Genomic DNA, 20,440 nt, shown 5'->3' on the forward strand with positions numbered 1-20,440 from the left:
GTGGCAGCCACGTAGACAATATGTGTCTTTTATTTTTCTTTCTTATTTCGTCAAATTTATTTATGGAGTCTTATTAAAGCATTCACATCAGTTTAGCTATTTTAATATTTCAGCAAATATATATAACTAAAAACTAAAAAAAAAAAAAAAAAAAAAAAACCCTCACGCACTAGTCTCACTAAATTAGTACAAAATAGGTGTAAATGCACTTTTAGTCCTGCTTGCTCACTCCCAAGTGTAGGAGATCGTAGCAATGTAATTCTCGAAGTACCAAGGTTGAACCACAAGGAGCAGGATAGATTCAAAGACAATATAACTAAACAATAATTTGGGTGAAGAAGAAAAATACTTTTGCTTGGTGATTGTTAACAAGAATAATAACAAAAACTGATTTAAATCAATGATGTAAATACTATGGCATCAGGGTGTTTTCCTATATCGATATGAAATTCTTTGTGATCTAAGAAATTATATATTTCATAATTGATTGTTCTTATACAATTAAACACTTACGATTCAGTTGAACTAAGACGATTCAAAAACGCATGATAACCTAGATTAATAATGTGGTTAGAAAAGTTTTCAGAAAAATCCATTCACTTTAAAACCTGTTTTCTATTTGAAACTATTAGAAATTCATCTAAATAATAAGAAAAACATAATTGAACTTATTGAAAGCATGGAAGAACTATATATCAAAAGAAATCTAATTGAACAATCAAATATGTTGTTGATAAAATCTTAGAAAGAATCACATTGAATATTCATACCGTATAGAAGTAATATAACCCCTAGCCCTAGCAAAGAGTTTAGGCTGAAATTAGAGAAAGGAAAATACAAGGTTTTCTCTCCAAAATTCATTCTCCACAGCCTCCCTTCAAAACCCTAACGTAAAAAGTGTCCAAAGAAAATATAACTTTTACTATTTTAATTTTTGTCCAAGTTTACAACAGTAACCTGTGAGTTAATTTAGGCCTTCAAAAATTGAGAATTTTGGAAAACCCAAAACTGGAAAGTTGTAGATATTTAAGTCATGGTTTGAACCCATCTAGTTTTGTGTCAATTGGATTTTTGAGGAGAGAGATATGCCCAAAATACTGATCAGTGCTCAAATCTGATTTTTCCTTTTCAGATTCTGCCTCTTTGATTTCTTTCCTTCTTTGAAGCTTTCATGGTAGACGACCCAAGCACTCCAACTGCACCTCCTTAGACATTTAAGCATGGGCCTTTAGCTCCTCTTTAATTCTAGTTTGGCCTCCATTCTCTCAGAGACTCTTGTAAACGCATCTTTTTTACATGATTTCCTGAAAGTAGAAAATTACACACAATGAATGACATCTTGTTCAAGAAATTATGTAAAGATAAATAATAGAGACTAATGCAAATCATGGCTTAATTATACAAATTAAGCATAGTAATAAGGAGATAATACCCACGTAAATATATAACAAGTCTACATTTTAAGGCGTTATCAAGTCCTTGGTGGCTTGTTTGTTGGGCAAGATAGACACAGTTTGAAGTTAAAAATGGTCTGCAAAACTTCACTATTAACTTGGCCATAGCACACTGCAGTTGTAGGAAGTGGGATATAACTGGCATACTATGTACTCATGCAATTACCTGCATATTTTTCAAAACAAGATGCTAAGCAATATGTTAACAACTGTTTCCATGTCTCTACATATAAGGCCTACAATGAGCCAATCATAGTAACTATCAATGGGAAAAATATGTGGAGACCTAGTGGTGTCCAACCTGTATAGCCTCCCATCAAAAGAAGACCACTTGGCAGGCCTAAGAAGAAGAGAGAAAGGGAACCTAATGAACCAACAAGTCATAGAGCTGGTATCTCCAAGCAGTGCTGGGTTTGTGGTAAATTAGGTTATAATAAAAGAAGCTGCAAGGGTGAGGTTGGAGGGAATTCTTCACTACTAAGCACCACAAACAGAACTAGCGCAGCTAATAAGGTAAAATATTAACATATGAGTGAATCAGTTGCTTTTGCATATTCTATATTAAGATATGTGGGTTTGTTGTTTGCAGACCAGTAGAGGCAGACCAATCATAGTGCACCATATTAGACCAAAATGCACCAATCTAGTCCAAGTGCACCATCTCAAGTCAGGAGCAGCTCAGCCACTCCATCAGTCCATTTGCACCACCTTAGGCCAAGAGTAGCTCAACCACTCCATTTGCACCACATCAGGCCAGGAGCAACTCAGCCACTCCATTTGCAGCATATCAGGCCAACATGCACACCTTTAGTCTAAGTGCACCACCTCAAGCCAAGAGCAACTCAGCCACTCCATTTGTAGCATAACAGGCCAGCATGCATACCTTTCGTCCAACTACACCAGCTTAAACTAGGAGCAGCTTAGCTACTCCACTTGCACCATATCAAGCCACCATGCACATATTGAAACTCCCCCACCTATGTAACCCACAAAACTTATTTCCACCCCTTACCTAACCAAACATAGAATTACACATATCACCAATAACAATGCCAAAGCCACTGTGTAAAACTTCTCTCTCTTCTTGTAGATTGCAACTTTAGCCTCAAGTGTGATAATCCTTTGCATTTGCTCTGGGATAAGCACCTTACCACAATCACATATCTCATCATCACACCATTGGAAGAACCTACATTTTCACCTAACTTGAAATGTAAATCATGCTCTGAAAAATGAAAATCTATCAACTATTGCAAAAAAAAAAAAAAAAAAAAAAAAAAAAATTGAAACAAAAATACTGAAATGCATATAGTAAAACCCATTAAAACAAAATACAGAAATTCAAATACCCAGTAATTTGGACAACCATAAAACCTTCTACTAGGATTGTCTGTTGTCCACGATACAACTAACACCGGTTTTTTAGAATAGTAGCACCTCATTGGTGTTCTCCTCCTTGAGCTTGAACTGGTTGAAGAGCTTGCTGCCTTTTGGTCTTGGGCTTCAAAGATTGCTTTTATCATAGTTTGGGGAAGTGGGTTATGGTGGATTAGCTATGTGGGTGGAGATCCAACTGCGAATTTTTGGTGGAAGATGAGTTAGGGTTTTTGGTAGTGATTTGGGGGTTTTATTTGGTAGAGATGGTTGAAGAATCAGACATGTAAGGGTCACATGAAATGGAAAAAAGGGTGGAAAACCCATGTGTCGAACCTGATGATGAAATGTAAGCTTTATATAATATTTTTTAATTTCTCTGTTAGCCATGTATGCTTTTTCCACCTATTGGCTGATGGCAAGAACCAAAATATTGCACGTTAATTGTTTCAGGGACTAAAAGTGGTAAAATGAAAATGTAAGGACCAAAATAGAAAAAAAGTCCAAAATGTAAGGACTAAAAGTGCATTTACGCCTACAAAATATTTAGCGTGTAATAGTCCCTCGCCTCTTGTGGTGACCAACTTTCCTTGTGTAGACACTCGATTTTGCACCCATGATTTAATCAAGGGGAATGACTTAAATGATCATTCATGTACCCGAAAAATCATGATTGCATTATATGCATCAATTGTTCTTGCATTACATACATCAATTTGTTCTAGCATTACATGCATTAACTCATTTATTGCATATCATAAAAATGATCTTGAGATTCTAACGGTTGTGATGGTATGTTCGGTTTCCAAATCGGACCATCAGATCGAAAGATATTACATGATCAAGTCTGCATGGTTAGCATGCATTGTGTCTAGGTAGAGTTGACCACACACAATTAATTTAAATTAATTCTGATTGGTTAAACAATTAAAATTAATTAAATAATTTTGTGATTGGTTGATAATTAGTGTTTAAAATAGGGATGCATGCATAGGAATAAAATGGATGATTGGATAACAATAAAAATGTGGATAATCTGAACTTTATCAAGATTTATTTTAGGGTATTTATTTACAAGATAATTATTCCTGAAAAGCCTGAATTATCTAGAAAAGAAATAAAAATCATAGACTAAGGATGAGAACACGTCTAGGTGCAAGGACCGAATCAAAAAACCCCGGAAGGAGAGTCGAAAATGCACTCGAACACGAAAGTGTGTTCGGTGTCCAAGAGCACCATTTGGCACTTTTGGAGTGCCGAACAACACTTTAAAAGGGTGGAATTTCCTCCTTTTGAGCTTTGGCCCAACGCCCTTCGAGTGACGATAAGACATACCCTTTTCGATCTTTTTGTGGAAGGATGCATCCGGATTCGTATCCTAATCGACTGTGCCTATTTTTTAGAGTCTTTCGGCCTCTATAAATAGAGATTGAATCTCACAAAATTCAACACCTTTTTTTTAAGCTCTGAGAGGCATACGTTTTGAGGCTCTCAAATTGCTGATATTTACTGATCCTCTCTAATATTTGCTGCTAAAATTAGGGCTTTTAGGTTTCAAAGATAATTGAATAAATTTCTTTGAACCCTAAAACATCCTCTCAAGAACAAGGAGTGCTCATGCAAAAGGTTGTTTTCAATCACCCTATTCTTTTTTATGCTTCTTGTTTATAATGATGCATTTTTTTTCATAACATGATTTATTAACTATTGTTTTGTTTAAAGCATGATCTTGAATTTCTTGTATATAATTGTTACAATCTCTTTCTTAATTTCAATTATCTGCATATAACCAATTAATTTTTCTTGAAAAAAAAAAAAAAAAAAAAAAAAAGATCTACATCTTTCCTAGATGTAGATCTGATTTTTTTCTTAAAATAAAAATAGATCTACATCTTTCTTAGATGTAGATTTGAATCTTTCTTAAAACAAAAACAAATTTGCATCTTTCTTAGATGTAGATCTGAATATTTCTTAATAAAAAACGGATCTGCATCTTTCTTAGATGCAGATCTGAATTTTTCTCAATCTAAAAAATGATTTGTATCTTTCTTAGATACAAATCTGATTTTTTTTTTAACATATGCGGATTTTGAAATAAAGAAAAAGATTAAACATGAATGTGTTTGTGTTTGTTTTTAGTTAATTCATGATGCATAAATTTATCTTATGAGTGAAACTCTCTTCTTAAACAATCTTTTCCATATTTTTTCAATATATATCAAAAAACAGATCTAATTTTTCTGTTATCAAAAAACTATTTTTTTAATTATCAAAAAATAGATCTAATCTTTTATAAATCAAAAACCATTTTTCGTAGTTCTTAAAAATAGATTTGATACTTTTTCAAATCAAAAGACGTTGTTTTATGTAATAAACACATATCTGAATTTTTATCTCCAAAAACCACTTTTTTCTACGTACTACAAAACAGATCTGGTTTTTTGACAAATCAAAATCAATTTTTTTTACCAACCAAAACAAATCTGATTCTTTTTCGAAAGAAGAGACTTCATTCATAGATAAACTAATGTGATTTAATTTTTGTTTCACGTGTTCAACATATCATCCATAGCATGCATAAAAAGTGGTACATAGGTCACAAGAGTCTAAAAGACCAAACTCTGTTTGGGCGAAATGGGTGCCTAACACCTTCCCATTTCGTAACCTAGCCTCCAGATTTAGGTCTTTGGATAAGTAGATCTAGCCTTGTCTTTATTTTATTTTGGGTAGAATATAACTAGGACAAAAAGCCATGTAATTGTTTGGTAGTTTGTAACTAGGACCCAAAGCTATGTAATTTTTCAAATATGTAATTTTTTATTCAATCAATGAAGAGAACAATTCAGTCACGTATTTAGTTTTTCTTATTTTTTTGTATAAAAAATAAGTGGCGACTCCATACCACTTAGCCAAAAAGAGAAATGTCCTAAAAAATACCAAAATCTCTTTTTTGAGAGCACCCTAATTTTCCCGGTCTCTCACTCCTTGCCAAGCCAAAATTCTAATTTTTTTTGAATTATTTTTTATTTCAATTTTCAACTCTCTCTCTCTCTCTCTCTCTCTCTCTCTCTGGATTTGGTAACTTGATTTGGTTCTCCAATGAGTCAGATTTGACGAGTTTGCAACAGTGGCGTGAGGATGACAGTGCCAACCTCAAATCGAGTGGTATAGTGATGTTGTAGCACTAGCAACATCTCGGTTTGGTGGCATCCTCTGTTAACGATAGAGATTTTGGGTTGAGTATTTAGTTGCTATGGGTTCTCAAAAACTGAAGGGTTTCTTTTTTTGGTGGTGATGAAGGTTAAGATCTACTTGTTGCTAATGTTGATTCTTACAGTGATGTGGTGGTGGAAAACACAGCTTTTTTTTTTTTGGGTGAGCAAATTTGGTGATGGTGTTGGTGGTGGTTTTGTTTCGGTGGTGTTGTCTTTGGTGCTTGTGATTGTATATATGGCAATGGCAGTGGCAGTGGTGTTGTCTTTAGTAGTGGTGGTGGTTGTTGTTGTGTTTGTGTTTGGTCTTGTGTTGTCTTTGGTGACTGTGGTGGCTGTGGTGGTGGTTGTGTTTGGGTTTGGCAATGATGTTTTCGTTGGTGGTGGTTGGCTGTGATGCGGTGGTATTGTCGGTGGCGGTGGCTATCTATGTTGAGAGAAGAGAAAGGAGAGAATAAAAATAATTATTTAAATGAAGTAAAAAAATAAATTAGAGAATTGAGTCTGATGGTTGTGCACAAAAAACACAGATAGCTAAACTATAAAAAATAGGGTTTTTTTGGGTTAGTTTAGCTAAAAGTTTGGGAAGAATCATGTGAATTCTCTTAGTAGTAGTAATCTGACTATTGGGAGATTTGAAGTCAATCTATGAAGTTGTCAAACATTTATCTCTCATGCAGTGTAATTACTTATAAATATCAATGTGAAATAAAAAACACAGCAAAGAGAGTATTTGATTTGGAAAATTATTTGCAAGTGGTCATGTTTTTGGAGTTGAGTGATTCTTCCTAACTAGGCTTATGCAACAACCCCCTCAATCCCCTAAACCAGCCAACTCGCTCTACTCCACGTCCTACATGGATATGATATTTATTTTCAAGTGGGTTGGACATGTTCAATTATTAACATGGCAGGCTGGGTTGGGTTGCTAATTAAGTTTTTTTAAACTGCCAAGACTCGACCTAACCCTTTTATACACAAATATTCATCTCTTGTTAGTCTACGTCTCATGTCATATTTGAAGTTTTTTTTTAACTCCATGATTCACACATGTGAATATGGAAAATGTGATACTTTTCCAATATATTCGTAAATATACATAGTGACATGGATATGCTTAAAAAATTTTCTTTTAGTAATACTACATCCACTAAATTTTCATAACAATTTTACAGCAAATTTTATGTGGCAAGCTATTACTAGTTCTAATCTAGACTCACCACTGAAATTACTTTTTTGCCCACAGGTAATAGCCAGTAACAACTTGTTACTTAGGATTTGTTGTGAAAATATTGTGGATGTACTCTCTCTCTCTTTCTCTAGAGAAAAAGTTATAATATAATAATATACTCATACCATAAGATATGTGTGCTCTATAAGAAAGCGGACACTTGCTATAATTTCTTTTAATGATTAATATTTTTGTTGCAAGTCCTTCAATGGTTTATAAGGTTTAGAGGAAATAATTTTTAGATTTATTCATAAATGATAAAATAAAATTTGAAATTTAGTATATAACACATAATTAAAACTAAATTGCCCAATCTGTCGAGTTAAAATTGCCCAAATTTTCAATAGATCCACCATTTTTGTATATTGTGGGTTGATGGTGGCTTGGAAATTTTCTAGGGTTAAATTTTTTTTCCCATCAACCCACCCAATTTGACCCGTGCACAAACATGGAAAAACAAGTCAAAATTTGTTGACCCGACTTGAATGTGAATATTTTTACCCGAAGAAAAAACGGGTTAACCCGTGACTTGACCCATTTTTTGTGGGTTAACCCAACTTGTGACCCGAAAATTTTTTTTAAAATCTTTTTCTGGTAAAAAAGAAGAAGATATTATTGGTTTAATTGTTTGTTATGAGCTTTATAGTACACAAGTCAAACTCAATTGGCAATATATAATGGACATTATTATTATTATTATTAATTTTTTTATTAAAATTTTTTAAACATTTTTTGGATAACGCCATTCAAAAATATATATTTAATATCATTCAGATACAATGACTTGAAAGAAACAATTGAGACCTTTATATAACTATATGCAAATGAATTGAAAGATGAATGATTAAAGCATTCTGTAATAAGTAAAGATTTTTAAATATCAAATAACAAAGTATTTGTCTAGATAATATGGTTATAATAGAGTTAAAAACTTAAATTTAAAATTATAGACATGCATGAGAAACATTAAAGAATGAAGCCAAAATATATCAATGAAATTAACATAAATTATAGATGCTTAAGTCTTATTTTTTAACAATTCATGTCCAAAATAAACGGCTTTTCAAAATAAATTATTATATTTCTTGAATTGTGTGTTACTTAACAATGACATGATATTCATAAAAGATATCATGTATAAATAAGAAAATAATCAAACTTTAACCAAATTGAAATAGAGTGTTAACTACAATTGATATAAGATTATTAAAACTTGTGTGTTTGTTTATTCTTTGTCAATTTAGTTATCCAATATGGCATTTGTAATTTTGTTTTATATTTTGCGATGTGGATATTGAGTAGAAATGAAATTTGTGTGTTTGTTTTAATTATCTTTTGCGCTATTTTGTTTTGGTTAGTAATATTGGAATTTGCATAATTTTAAAATTATTAAACAAGAATTAATTTGTTTAGCTAAGCTCATTCTTAATATGAGTGGTGAATTCAAAGTAATGCCTTTTTTTACATCAAGTAATTTGCTGCATTACTTTCTAAATGACAAATACATTTTTTTCTTTAAAAATATTCATGTGAAAAAATACGAGTCGACCTAACCCTCAACCTAACTTGACCCCCTCGCTTGCCATGTTTATGCACACCCTACTCCTAACAATCAAGCATGTTGCTTGGTTGCGTTGTGTGGCATCCACTACCTCTGGTTGAGTAGTATCTTGAAACTATCCTTCTTATCATTTGGTTGAATATTTGATATAGCCAACCTAGCAAGTCAAAACCTGCATCAAATTGGTATCAAAACTAGTTGGTTGAGTTGAGTGACTTTTGCAATTAGTAGCTTTAAGTGGCATTCGCTGCCTCTGGTTAAGTAGCGTCCTAGAACTATCCTTCTTATCCCTTGTTTGAATCTTTGATTTAGCTAACCTAATAGGTCATAACTTGCATCATTGATCAACTAGATTTATTGTTCTATATAGGAAGGAATTTCACACACAAATATACTTAGATTAAAGTAGAGTATGATTTCTATCTTAAATAAAAATATATATACAAAAACGTGATTAATAATTTTGCATTTTAAAAAGAAAAATTCTTTTAGTATAGAAATTAAAATAGAAATTATTTTATTTATATATAATATTAATAATAGGATTCAATATTTCTTTTTAAGAGAGTTTCAACCTATGACGTCCACTCCTGATGATAGAACTTTATTATCAGATCAAGACATCAATCAGTTTTTGGTAAAAGTGGAAATTGAATCCCAGATTTTTTATGCAACCATCAAAGATTTTATCAGTTGAGCTAATTGAAACCCACGAAAATTCCATATCTGGGTTTCAACATTTTGCGTACTAAAATACTCTCATACAAATTTTTAAACTCTCTAAAATACCCCTATCTTTTAGTTGAATAATTTTGAATTAAAAAACATAAATTGGTTAAAAGAGTAATTTACTGTTCCTAAGTTTTAAGCTTTTTTCATTTATCTTCTTCATTCAGCCTAAAACTTAGGACACTATTTCTATCTCATTTTTAAACATTATTCCACATTACCCTTCCTCTTTCTTTAAAAAAAAAAAAAATACAAACGGTTATTTATATATCACTTTTAAACATTATGACACTTAATAAAAAAAAAAAAAATAGAGAGTATTATTGTAGGTATAAAGCGCGTGTGTAGAGTCTAGTATTCAAATATTAAAAATGTCCTAATAGTCCCTTCAGACCTCAATTTATTTATTTATTATTATTATTATTATTTTTTTGCTGAATTCCTTTAGACCTCAATTGTGTCAAGCCGGTTTTGACAACGTATGTACAAACGTACAGCCAAATAAAAACAATGTTATAATTATATGGAAAACTTAATTGATTAACAACATCTAAGTGTGCGTTTGGCAAAAATTATTTTTGTCAACTTATTTTACTATTCAGTTTATTTTTGCTACTATTCATGGGTCATATGCATTTTTTGATACTATTCATGAGTTCCACTGTACTATTTTAATTAACTTTTGCCTTTATCTACAGTATTTTTAGCAAAAAAATTTCAGTTTCAGCAAAATAAACGGATCTTAAACAAACCCTAAGTATAGCCAATTCTATAATTAAGTTTAAGCCAATTATGATAGACTATTATGTACCAGTACCTTGATACCTTGATTCTTCCTTCCTCAAGCTTTGCTACCCCCACTGCTAAAATCAGATTGGTGGGTTAAAGCTTTTGAACTCCCACACTAATTTCTACCCATCACATCACATAATTCAATCTCCTTTATTGTGTTCAAACTAAACTACTAGCTCGAATAAAATCTGATTCTCAAGAACAAACTTAGGCTAAGAGCACTAGAATATGGGGATGCAAAAAAAATTTATATTGCATCTTCAAACACTACTTAATCTATTTTACTAACTCATTTTATAACTCACCCTACATCCCGGTTTTTATTTTTACATACAACCCAATAAAATAATATAAACTACTTAATAAAATAATAAAAATTGCAGATACTGATGTTTGGGTAGAGGATTTACCTAGTGATTTGGATGTTATATTCCAATAAGATTTGCCTTAATTTTTTATTAATATGTCGCTTACTTTTTGCTCAAAAATAGTTACATTTTTTTCTTATATTTTCCATACTTACAAAATTTTCAGAAAATAAAAAATTAATAGCTATGTTATTAACCAATTTTTTAAATTGCAAGTTTTTATAGTTTAAAATTATCTATAAAAAATAAGTTTATATATTATATAGTAAATAATATCCAATTGACATAAAATTTGACATGTATGTTAAGAGTATAAAGAGCATGCAATCCAGTTAAATTTTTTTTTGTGAAACCCAATCCAGTTAAATTTTAAAAATATATAATAATATTAATTTTTTTAAAAGAAGTTGTAGCATTAGACTATAACTAATTTGTGGCCAAACTTTTTCATTATATATGTTGGGAAATATAACAGTACTTGACTTCTTCTCCCAAAAAAAAAGAAAGAAGAAAGAGTACTTGTCTTGAGGAAAGCGAGGGATTTTTTTTCTAAATAACCAAATCCATCAAACAATTTTATTAGTTAGCAAAGTTTCGAAACCAATTTTGTTTTCTTAAATCGAGTTGGTAAGAGTCAAGTTTTATGGAAATCGAGTCTAAGAGACTCGATTTCCATGAGAGCATGGAACTTGAGTGCAAAACACTCGATTTCACTGAAACTCGACTCTTCTCCTCTCAATTTCAAAGAGCAAAATCAACTCATTTGGTCTCGATTTGTTAGATACCAAAATAGTTTCCAATCTCGGCTAACTAATAAAATAATTTGGCTTTTATAGTTATTTTAAAAAAAAATCCAAGCGGAGCTCCAGAACAGCAAACAAAGTTGACTAAAGAAAAACTTCCCCCCAAATCTTTTTTTTTTCCTCTGCTTGTCCGTCCTGTTCTTATTTTTCCAAACTGACAAAACATGAAAACAGGCAATTAGCACAGCGACAGAAAACGAACTTAGAAAGGATTGGTATTATTAAATTGTTGTACATACGTTGTAACTTGTGTATCCGAGAGAGAGAGAGAAATCATAGATGGGCGAATCATCATCATCATCATCATCGCTATCGCTGACACAGCAAATAGGAGTAGCGCCCCTTCTCAAGAGACTCTCCAAGCACTTGACTCGCAAATTTGCTAAAATCTTTTTCATCCTTTCCAATCACAAGGTTCTTCTTTACTGCTTCCTTTACAAAGTTTTGCAATCCCAGAAATTATATCACAATTTATGTTATGTGTTGGTTGGGACGTTAGGATTTGGTTTTGGCATTTTTTCGAACACCTGCCGTGCAATATTTCTATCTTGTTAAAATTTGTATTGCTTGACGGTATTTCCTAATTTTCAGAGTGCTGGATCTGTTGGGGCCTTGGCAGGTTTTGTTATTGCTTCAGTTTTTGCTTGGAAGTTCGTGAGAGCCACTGCCGGGCAAAGAAGGCGACCTAAACAAACGAGTGATGCTGCTGTTGAAGCAACAAAGGTACATACAGATACAGTGAATTGTTCTTTTTAAACTTCTGTATTCTGAATCATATGCTTTTGCTGTTCCTTTTTAGGTAGTGCTTGGACAAACGGTGAAAAACAAATTAAATGGCGCTCGGAAGGTACTCTTGTTGATGATTTACACTATGTTTGGGACTTTATAAAGGAAAGGATTGGATAGAATAGAATGGAATTAATTATTGATCTCATTCTTACTTGGATGTTTAAAAAAAAAAATAATTAATTAGTGCTTACATATTTGTGGTTGTTTTTAAAATTATTATAGTTTCACGGAATTGTGTAATTGAAAGATTTATTTACTTAATTTTTTCTGTTTAGAGGTAACTTTCGTTGTCAATGCTCAATGCATAAAAGAACATAAAAAGCATTATTGCTTGTTGGAAATCTTTGAATTGTTCATTTAAAAAGCTGTCTTAATATTTTTGGTATAAGATGGGGATTTAAAGAAAATGTATTTTTTGGTATGAGATTCATGCAACTAATCCCAAATCTCTAGGGATGATAAGTTGTAAGTTTTGATGACAATCTGAGAAGACAAGTGAGAAATTTTATATGCTATGAAGCTTTAGGGAAAGCTAGAAAAATAAAAAATAAAACTGTTAATTCATGGACTTGTATGTGGCAAAATATTATGTAGAGTTCTTGATGTTCACCAATAAGTTCTGAAAGAGAAATTTGGTTTTGTTAGGCTCTTTTGTGATTTATTGATCCAGGACTTTTTGTAATCATGAGAGATAGAAATGCTACAGTGGCAAACTCTATGGGTGGGAAACATGGTAGTTTCCTTTGGAGACCTAGCTTAGCTAAGGAGGTGCAAGATTGGGAATTGATTCTTTGTTATATTTCCTTGATTTGTTCTGTTCTACTCATAAATGTTGGGCCTTAGTGCGATGGCAAGTGCCTTCCACTTGTTGGTCACGGGTATGAGTCTAGGAATCAGCCTCTCCAAAAACAATTGTGGGGGGTTGGTAAGGCAAGGCCATGACCTCTCCGAGATCCTACAAAAGTTGGGAGTTTTGTGCATTAGGTATGACTTTTTTCCCCCTCATTGTTGTAAATGTTGAGCTTGGATAGGGTAGGTTCTATTCTCTGGAGAAGTATTTGGAAGGTTAAAGCTCCTAGTGTGGCCTTCTTGGACAATGGGTTTGGGGGAGATTCAGACTGTAGATAACCTACGAAAGAGAAAAATAGTATTTGGATGGATGTTGCTTGTGTAAAAATGGTGGGGAAACCATTTATCTTCTGCTCCTACTGATGCAGGAGCATCTAAGCCCAAAGCTGAGAGTAGTCTATTTTCTCTATCCCGTATTTATAATAAGGCTAGTCTTTTCAGTTCTTTATTTAATATTTAATTTGTTATTATGTCTTGAGTATTTTAGAAAGGTATGTGGCTAGCATGTGACTAATAACATTAGGTTATTATAAACGAACTCTTTTGAGTCATTGTAAGTAGCCTTTTCTTATCTAATCTTTGAGCCTAGAGATCATTCTCAATCCTGTATTGTTTTTTGTTTTTGTTTCTGTTTTTTAACTTTAAAAAAAAAAAACTTTTATTAGAAAAAGAAATTACCATTTGACGATATTGAAAGTTCTCAAGAGCCACTGCAATTCTTGTTGATGTGAACATTGTTTGATTGGTCTCAAGCATGGGGTTACTCATTGTAGTTCTATTGTAAATTTCCACAACTCACTTCATTTTTCTTTATAATTCTTTGTAATGGTTTAAGATTACTTATGTTCATCATCGTGAACATGAAGTAATCGTTTTCTCAATATAATTTTATTACTTATCAAAAAAGAAAAAAGAAAACATATTTCATAGCATCCTTTGTACACAAGTGGTGTACTCAGACACACCTAAAAGAGCATGACCTAAAAGAATAAGCATTTAAAAACACAAACCAAATTACCCCAAGAATTGCTATTCCAAATCTCCATCTAATTGTACAAGGTGCACAGCAAGAAAATCTTTAGATCCAGCAAAGAAGGGTCGACCCCCTTAAATAATTGACTCTTACATTCTCTCCAAATGGTCCACATGATGCACAAAGGGCTATATTCCACACAGCAGCACTTTGGTTTTTGGGAACAAGTCAGACTTTCAAATCCAAAATTTTTTTATTTTCTTTGCATGCAGATGACTTGTCAGTTGCTTGGTGTAATTCTTGAAGAGAGTAGTCCTGAGGAACTTCAGGTCTAGTGATGAATACATTTTGTGTTATATTTTGTATGTTTAGTCATTAGTCTATTCAAAGAGGAGTGAAATCTGACACTAAAATGTTTTATTCTTGTAGCATCATGCCACTTTAAGGCCATCAGTTGTGGAAGTGCTGTTGGAAATCAGTAGATTCTGTGACATCTATCTTATTGAAAGAATTCTTGATGATGAAAGTGGGGTAAGCAGTAATTCATATTTCATTTTCAACTAAACCTGAATGTCTACGATCTAGTATTTTATGCTGAAGTATAATTATAGTCATTTAAAAATCTTAATTTATTATTTTTGACTGTAATGTTCATTACATTAGCTATGTAGTTCTTGCAGATCTGTTATGTTATATGCCATAAAGTTCTTATATCGTAAGGTCTATCAATGCATTTTACCTTCATAAAGTAGTTTGTACAAGAGCCCTTTTTTTTCAGGTGTTGGGACAGGTAAATAATTATTTTGGGCTAAAATGAAGTGGGCAGTGGAAGGGAATTATGGAACTTGTGAGATTTTGTGGTTACAATTGGGAATTTTCATCATCGTGAACACAATGTACTTTTTATGCAAAAAAACTTGATTACCTATAAAAAAAAATTGGGAATGTTGAGTTGAGTGCCACATGAATTTCAAATTAGGTATTAGCATAAGAGATGTATTTGCTGTTAGATTGAATACTAAGTTAATTTCATTTTTAAGAAATTTATTTGCTGTTAGACAAAGTACTAAGTTAATTTCATTTGAGGCCAATGAGCTCTTGCTCAAATAGCATCTCATCTTTTTCTAAAAGCAAGGTGGAGGGTGAGATTGTGGGTTCAAGATCTACTAGGTGAATGTGTAACTTACCAATAAAAAATTGTCATTTTAGCCCCCATCATCTAAGAAATTCCTTTGTTTTTGGGTTGTGTACCATGTCATTTTCATGTTAGGCCCGATCATTAAGTGCATGCATCGGAACTTTTAGGTTTAAGTTGAGTTTAGTTGAGTTTTTGCTTGGTTTGTGATTTGGACCTCAGTGATTGGAGGCTTGGAGGGTGAGATTGTGGGTTCAAGATCTACTGGGTGAGTATGTAACTTACCAATAAAAAATTTTCTATTTGGGCCCCATCATCTAAGAAATTCAATTGTTTTTGGGTTGAGTACTATGTCATTTTCATGTTAGGCTTGATCATTAAGTAAATGCTTGTGCACTTTTAGGTTTTAGTTGAGTTGTTGCTTGTTTTGTGATCTGGACCTCTGTGACTGGTTTCATGAGACACGAGCATGGGGTTGACAAATGGCAACCAAGGTGTTTGAAAAAATTGAAGGTTTTGATGCCTTGAAATTTATAATAAGTTTTTAATTTCTTCTGGTATTAGTGTTATTTGTTAATTTTCTTTGATTATCTAGTTTGTTTTGGATTATGTGAGAATGTGTGTAGTATGTTGTGTCCAGGGAATAAATTTTTTCACTATCTAGTAAGCGCCTTGGAAGTTGCTTAGCATTTATTGAAAGTCTTGACTGGTCATGCCTTGTAATTTCCAATAAAATATCAAAGAGAAAGAGAAGAGAGGGTGTCTTTGATTCTGAAATATTTGCTAGTTTGTGTTAGAGCATTCACAATGGAAAATGCTATCCTATCCTATTTTACCATATCAAAAAGCTACTTTATCAATTATATCATATCATTTTACAATACACCCAACATCCTATCTTTTATTTTCCTATACAACATATTAAAATAATATATTTACACAATAAAATATTTTTTTCTCTCAATCTCATTTTTCTCTTCCTCTCTCTCTTAACCACTAATCACCACCTAAAACCCAGACCCAAAATCCCCAATACAAAAACTCATCCTAAACCCCAAACAAACCCCAAGCACAAAATCTCAACCCAACCATCATCAACACAACAACCTCCCAATTTAAGCACAGTTTAAACTTACAATTTAGAATATAAAATCTTTGAGATTAGCTTGGCATCTGACTCTACAAAAGCACCACCCCAATCCACAAACCACGGCTCCACCTTGATCCACCATCAACAACACAACCACCACCCACTAATCCACCACCACCCCGATCTGCCACATCAAACCATGAGCTCCACTAAACTATGAGACTCACAGAGGCTTGATTCAAGGGAAAAAAGAAAAAAAAAAAGGGAAGAGATTTTGCTGAAGCCACCAGACCCACGCCAACACAACCATCTGCCCACACCGCCACAACCAAATGCCCACGCCGCCGCACCACCTGCCCACGCTATCGCACCACCGGACCCATGGGCACCGATCCACACGGAGAGGGACGAGAGAGCGGGAGGGATTGAATGAGAGAATCAAAAAAAAAAAAAAAAAAAAAAAAAAAAAAAAAAAAAAAAAAAGAAAAGAAAAGAAAGAAAGAAAGAAGAAGAGAGGAGATGAGAGTGACTGGTGAAAGAGAGATGAATTGAAAGAGAAAGTTAGTGAAAGCAAAAGTGAAAAAGGAATAAAATATCAATAATTTTGGTTTACAATTGTGCTACAGTGCCATCCTACATTTAAGATGGCACTGTAGCACAATTGCAAAAAAATTTGCAATTCTTAGGTTTTACAAGTTCGGCTGCTGGGCTCTTTTTGTGCCTTGATGCTAAATTTCCCCTACATTTCCCATTTACAATCCCCAAAGGAAATGCTCTTATAATTGGAGTTTAGTTGAGTTATTACTTCTAATTAAGTTGGTCGCGTTGAGTAGCATTTGCTTTTAGTAGTGTGGAGCAAGTCTGCTACCCCAAATTGAGTGGCATCCTTGGAGTTTCCCATTTTCTTGGTTGAATCCCTTGGTTTCAACCACTCCTCACAAGTCTTGGGCTGCATCATTTCATCAAAGTCAAACCTGACCTGTTTCAGAGCCTTGGGGAATAGAATAAGAGCAGCTGAATTGTGGGCTTGATACGGTCATTAGCAAGATGTGTGTTAAGTGTTAAAAGGGTTTCTTGTGGGTTCTCTGGTACCACAAAAGTTTTGCAGCAACTCGATATTATTTATAGATTCCAATTTGGCTATCTAGATGTGTGTGTGCGTGCATGCGCACTTTGGAGTCACCTTCTAATTCTTTTTACTTTAGTTGAATTCTTTTTTATTTTCAAGCAGTTATATTGCTCACCATTAAAGCTCTGATGTTACAGGAAAGGGTTCTATTAGCTCTGGAAAACACTGGTCTTTTCAAAAATGGAGGCCTGATGAAAGACAAGGTATCTTTACAATTTTTAACTTTGTCTTTTAATTTATTTATATAATCGGCCAAGACTCCTTCCTAATCCTCAGATGTGGATACTAGCAGAAATTTTTTAAAGCAATGCTAAAGATGCTGGACACCTTCTGCACTTCCAATTTTGGCAAAACCAAATTTGGAGAAACTAAGATGATGGTGCATGCTAGTAGTGCCCTGCATTACTGTCATACTCAACATTCGTTGTTTCTTAATCATATGGAATCAGAAGGACTATAATCTGAATTGAATTTCTTCAAACTTATATCATAGTCACCAGAACCTCACTTGACCAAAAATAGAAGCATTGGAATTGTGACTAGTCAATTTTCTAGTTTGGTAATATAATTTTGGATCTGCAATTGAACAGGTCTTTTGCTTTTTTGATAATTCAATTGTTGGGTGAGGGGGAATTGAACTTGGATGTCTCCGTTAGAAACACTAGGAAGTGCTAGTTGAGCTATAAGACTCTTCATGCAAGTGAATAGGTTGAAACCAATTAAAGTGCTATTTTTTAAGGGAAAATGACAATAAATTGGATATTTAAACTAGATCAATACAACCTGCATCATAACATCTTCAAATTTTCAATTTTCAATTTTTGGTTTTTTTTTTTTTTTTTTTTTAAAAGGAGTGCTCAAACCTGAGACCTTGAGTTTGAATGTCTAGTACCCTCAAGCCTTCTCTAGGTTGAGCTTCTGTACAGTTTATATATGGTTTATTTTTACTAAAAAACTTGTCCAAATTCACTACATAACTTTTTGATTATAAATATACTTTTAGTTTAATTAAATTCTTTTGGCTCTAATGACACCAATACTAGTCAGCGATCATTTGGAGTCACTGGATGGTAATTAAATAAGATTAATATTTCTCTACATAAGGATTAAGGATACTTTTTCTTGCCACATAAATTTGTGTAACTTCTGACTTGCCTTTATTCAAAATATGCCTTACTATATAACCACTTTTTGCTGATAAATTGCATTTACCATTAACACGTTAAATCTTAGGTAAGAAAAGGAGTAGCTTGGAGTGAAACAAACATGGAGGCCGGCATAAAAAACTCTACATATAATGTCAAAGGCTACTAAAGGAGGTCCATTTACCCTTTTCAACGTGTTAGAATCATTCATCTTAATTTAAACACGGAAAGTTTTATCTTTAGCAAAGCTACATATGAGTATAGAAATTATGTTTAATAAAACGAACATAGCTTAAATTGTTTTTCCTTGCCAGTGAATAAAACAAGAGATTATTTGCGTCTTTTAAATAATAAATAATGTGTTGGTTAATTTGTCGAATTTCTGTTGCAGTAGAAGACCTAGAGTTCTTTCCCTTCCATACAGTACTTTAATGTAAATGTATACCACATCTTTTCAGAGAGTTGCCTTACTGGCGTAGGGCTCACATACCATACAGTTTCCTGTCATATCGCTTTGTATCTTTGACTTAGCACTGTTATAGAATTGGACAAACTTGAATCCTATAAAATACAAGAGTTAGATTTGTTAACGACTTATCCTTCAGTTTACATGGATGGCGTAATCTATGTATATTATTGTTCTGTAGGTACTATTCTGTAGCACAGACAATGGAAGACTGTCTTTTGTGCGGCAGTTGGAGCCAGATTGGCATGTTGACACAAATCCTGATACTCTATCTCAGCTAGCTGTAAGTTCCCTAATTCATTTATTTTTCCCAAGAGTGATAAAATGGTTTTCTGCACCTCCATTTATCTGTTGCCTCTCCTTTCTAAAAATTAATTTTTGTACCTGTTTTTTATTTTCTGTAGAAATTCATTAGATTCCAATTGTACATCTCGCCCTCTGGATCAAGTTTGACGTCTGAGTCAAACATCTTTAACTCAAAAAGTTTGGAGTCTTTTTTCAATGAAGAAAGTCTGTAGACCTTGAAAATCTTACATGTAGAGAATGAGAAATAGGGAACGAGGAAGGTTTATTACACGCTACTCTCAGAGATTGCTACCCTTGTGTACATATTGTTATTGATATTGTATTATGCAGCAACTATGCTGTAATCGCAGTATACTACAATTAGTGTCCTCATACATTTTCTTAAATAAATAAAAGGTGTACTTTACTTAAGAGTCTTTTGGCTGAATATTGTTGAATCTGGAGTTTATTTGCATTATAGGCACTGTTCCAACGAATTTCAGTAATCACATTACCGAAATTCTGCTGCCCAAACCTGCTGACTAAGTGGGTGTGAAGTGCTCGAAGTGTGCTAGTGCTAGGCAGGTGCCCAAAGGGAAACCAATTGTGGCAATGCCATTGCCGAAATTAGGGGGGTGGGGGGGGGGGGGGGGCGAATTTGTGGCAATGCCGAAAATGGGAGGAAAAAAAAAATAGTGGTTGCTGAAATCTGGGGAGGAATTAAACAAAAAATGTGCTACGTCCACAATATTTTTACAACATTTTCCCAACAAATCACAGGTGATTAGTTATTATTAGTTCAAATTTAAATTTAATGTTGAGATTACTTTTTTAATCCAACAATAACAACCAGTAACAACCTGTCATTAGGATTTGTTGTAAAAATTGTGTACACATATCATTTCTAAAAAAAAAAAAAAAAATTGTAGAATGGATTTGTGGCAATGGCATTGCCGAAATAGGAGGAAAAAAAATTGTTGCAATTGGTTTGTGGTAATGCCATTGCCGAAATAGGGAAAAAAAATTTTGTGGCAATGCCATTGCTGAAAATGGGA

The 20,440-nt window shown here is 33.2% G+C and overlaps 1 protein-coding gene across 2 annotated transcripts; it reads left to right on the top strand.

Annotated features, from left to right (window-relative positions):
* Positions 1-11,580: 11,580 nt before the first annotated feature.
* LOC126717896 (peroxisome biogenesis protein 22-like) lies at positions 11,581-19,817 on the top strand. 2 transcript variants are annotated; one of them, XR_007652777.1, is made up of 9 exons: positions 11,581-11,938; positions 12,116-12,247; positions 12,324-12,371; positions 14,408-14,464; positions 14,565-14,666; positions 17,627-17,692; positions 18,723-18,808; positions 19,282-19,383; positions 19,505-19,522. XR_007652777.1 is itself a non-coding variant. In XM_050419856.1 (8 exons), exons 1-8 carry the CDS (start codon positions 11,804-11,806, stop codon positions 19,616-19,618), a joined length of 756 nt encoding a protein of 251 aa, XP_050275813.1. In that variant the 5' UTR covers positions 11,585-11,803; the 3' UTR covers positions 19,619-19,817. The 2 variants fall into 2 exon arrangements, 1 of the variants encoding a protein (XP_050275813.1); XM_050419856.1 differs by lacking the exon at positions 18,723-18,808 and having other exon boundaries at positions 11,585-11,938; positions 19,505-19,817.
* The last annotated feature ends 623 nt before the right edge of the window (positions 19,818-20,440 follow it).

The sequence above is a fragment of the Quercus robur genome, chromosome 3, assembly GCF_932294415.1.
Source record: "Quercus robur chromosome 3, dhQueRobu3.1, whole genome shotgun sequence".
Classification (NCBI taxonomy): Eukaryota; Viridiplantae; Streptophyta; class Magnoliopsida; order Fagales; family Fagaceae; genus Quercus; species Quercus robur.

Excerpts from the sequence above, each read along its gene's own strand:
- LOC126717896 (XM_050419856.1), top strand. The coding sequence starts at position 11,804 with ATGGGCGAATCATCATCATCATCATCATCGCTATCGCTGACACAGCAA. Across the intron at positions 11,939-12,115 it reads TCATCCTTTCCAATCACAAG|AGTGCTGGATCTGTTGGGGC; the intron begins GTTCTTCTTTAC and ends CCTAATTTTCAG. Across the intron at positions 19,384-19,504 it reads ATACTCTATCTCAGCTAGCT|AAATTCATTAGATTCCAATT; the intron begins GTAAGTTCCCTA and ends TATTTTCTGTAG.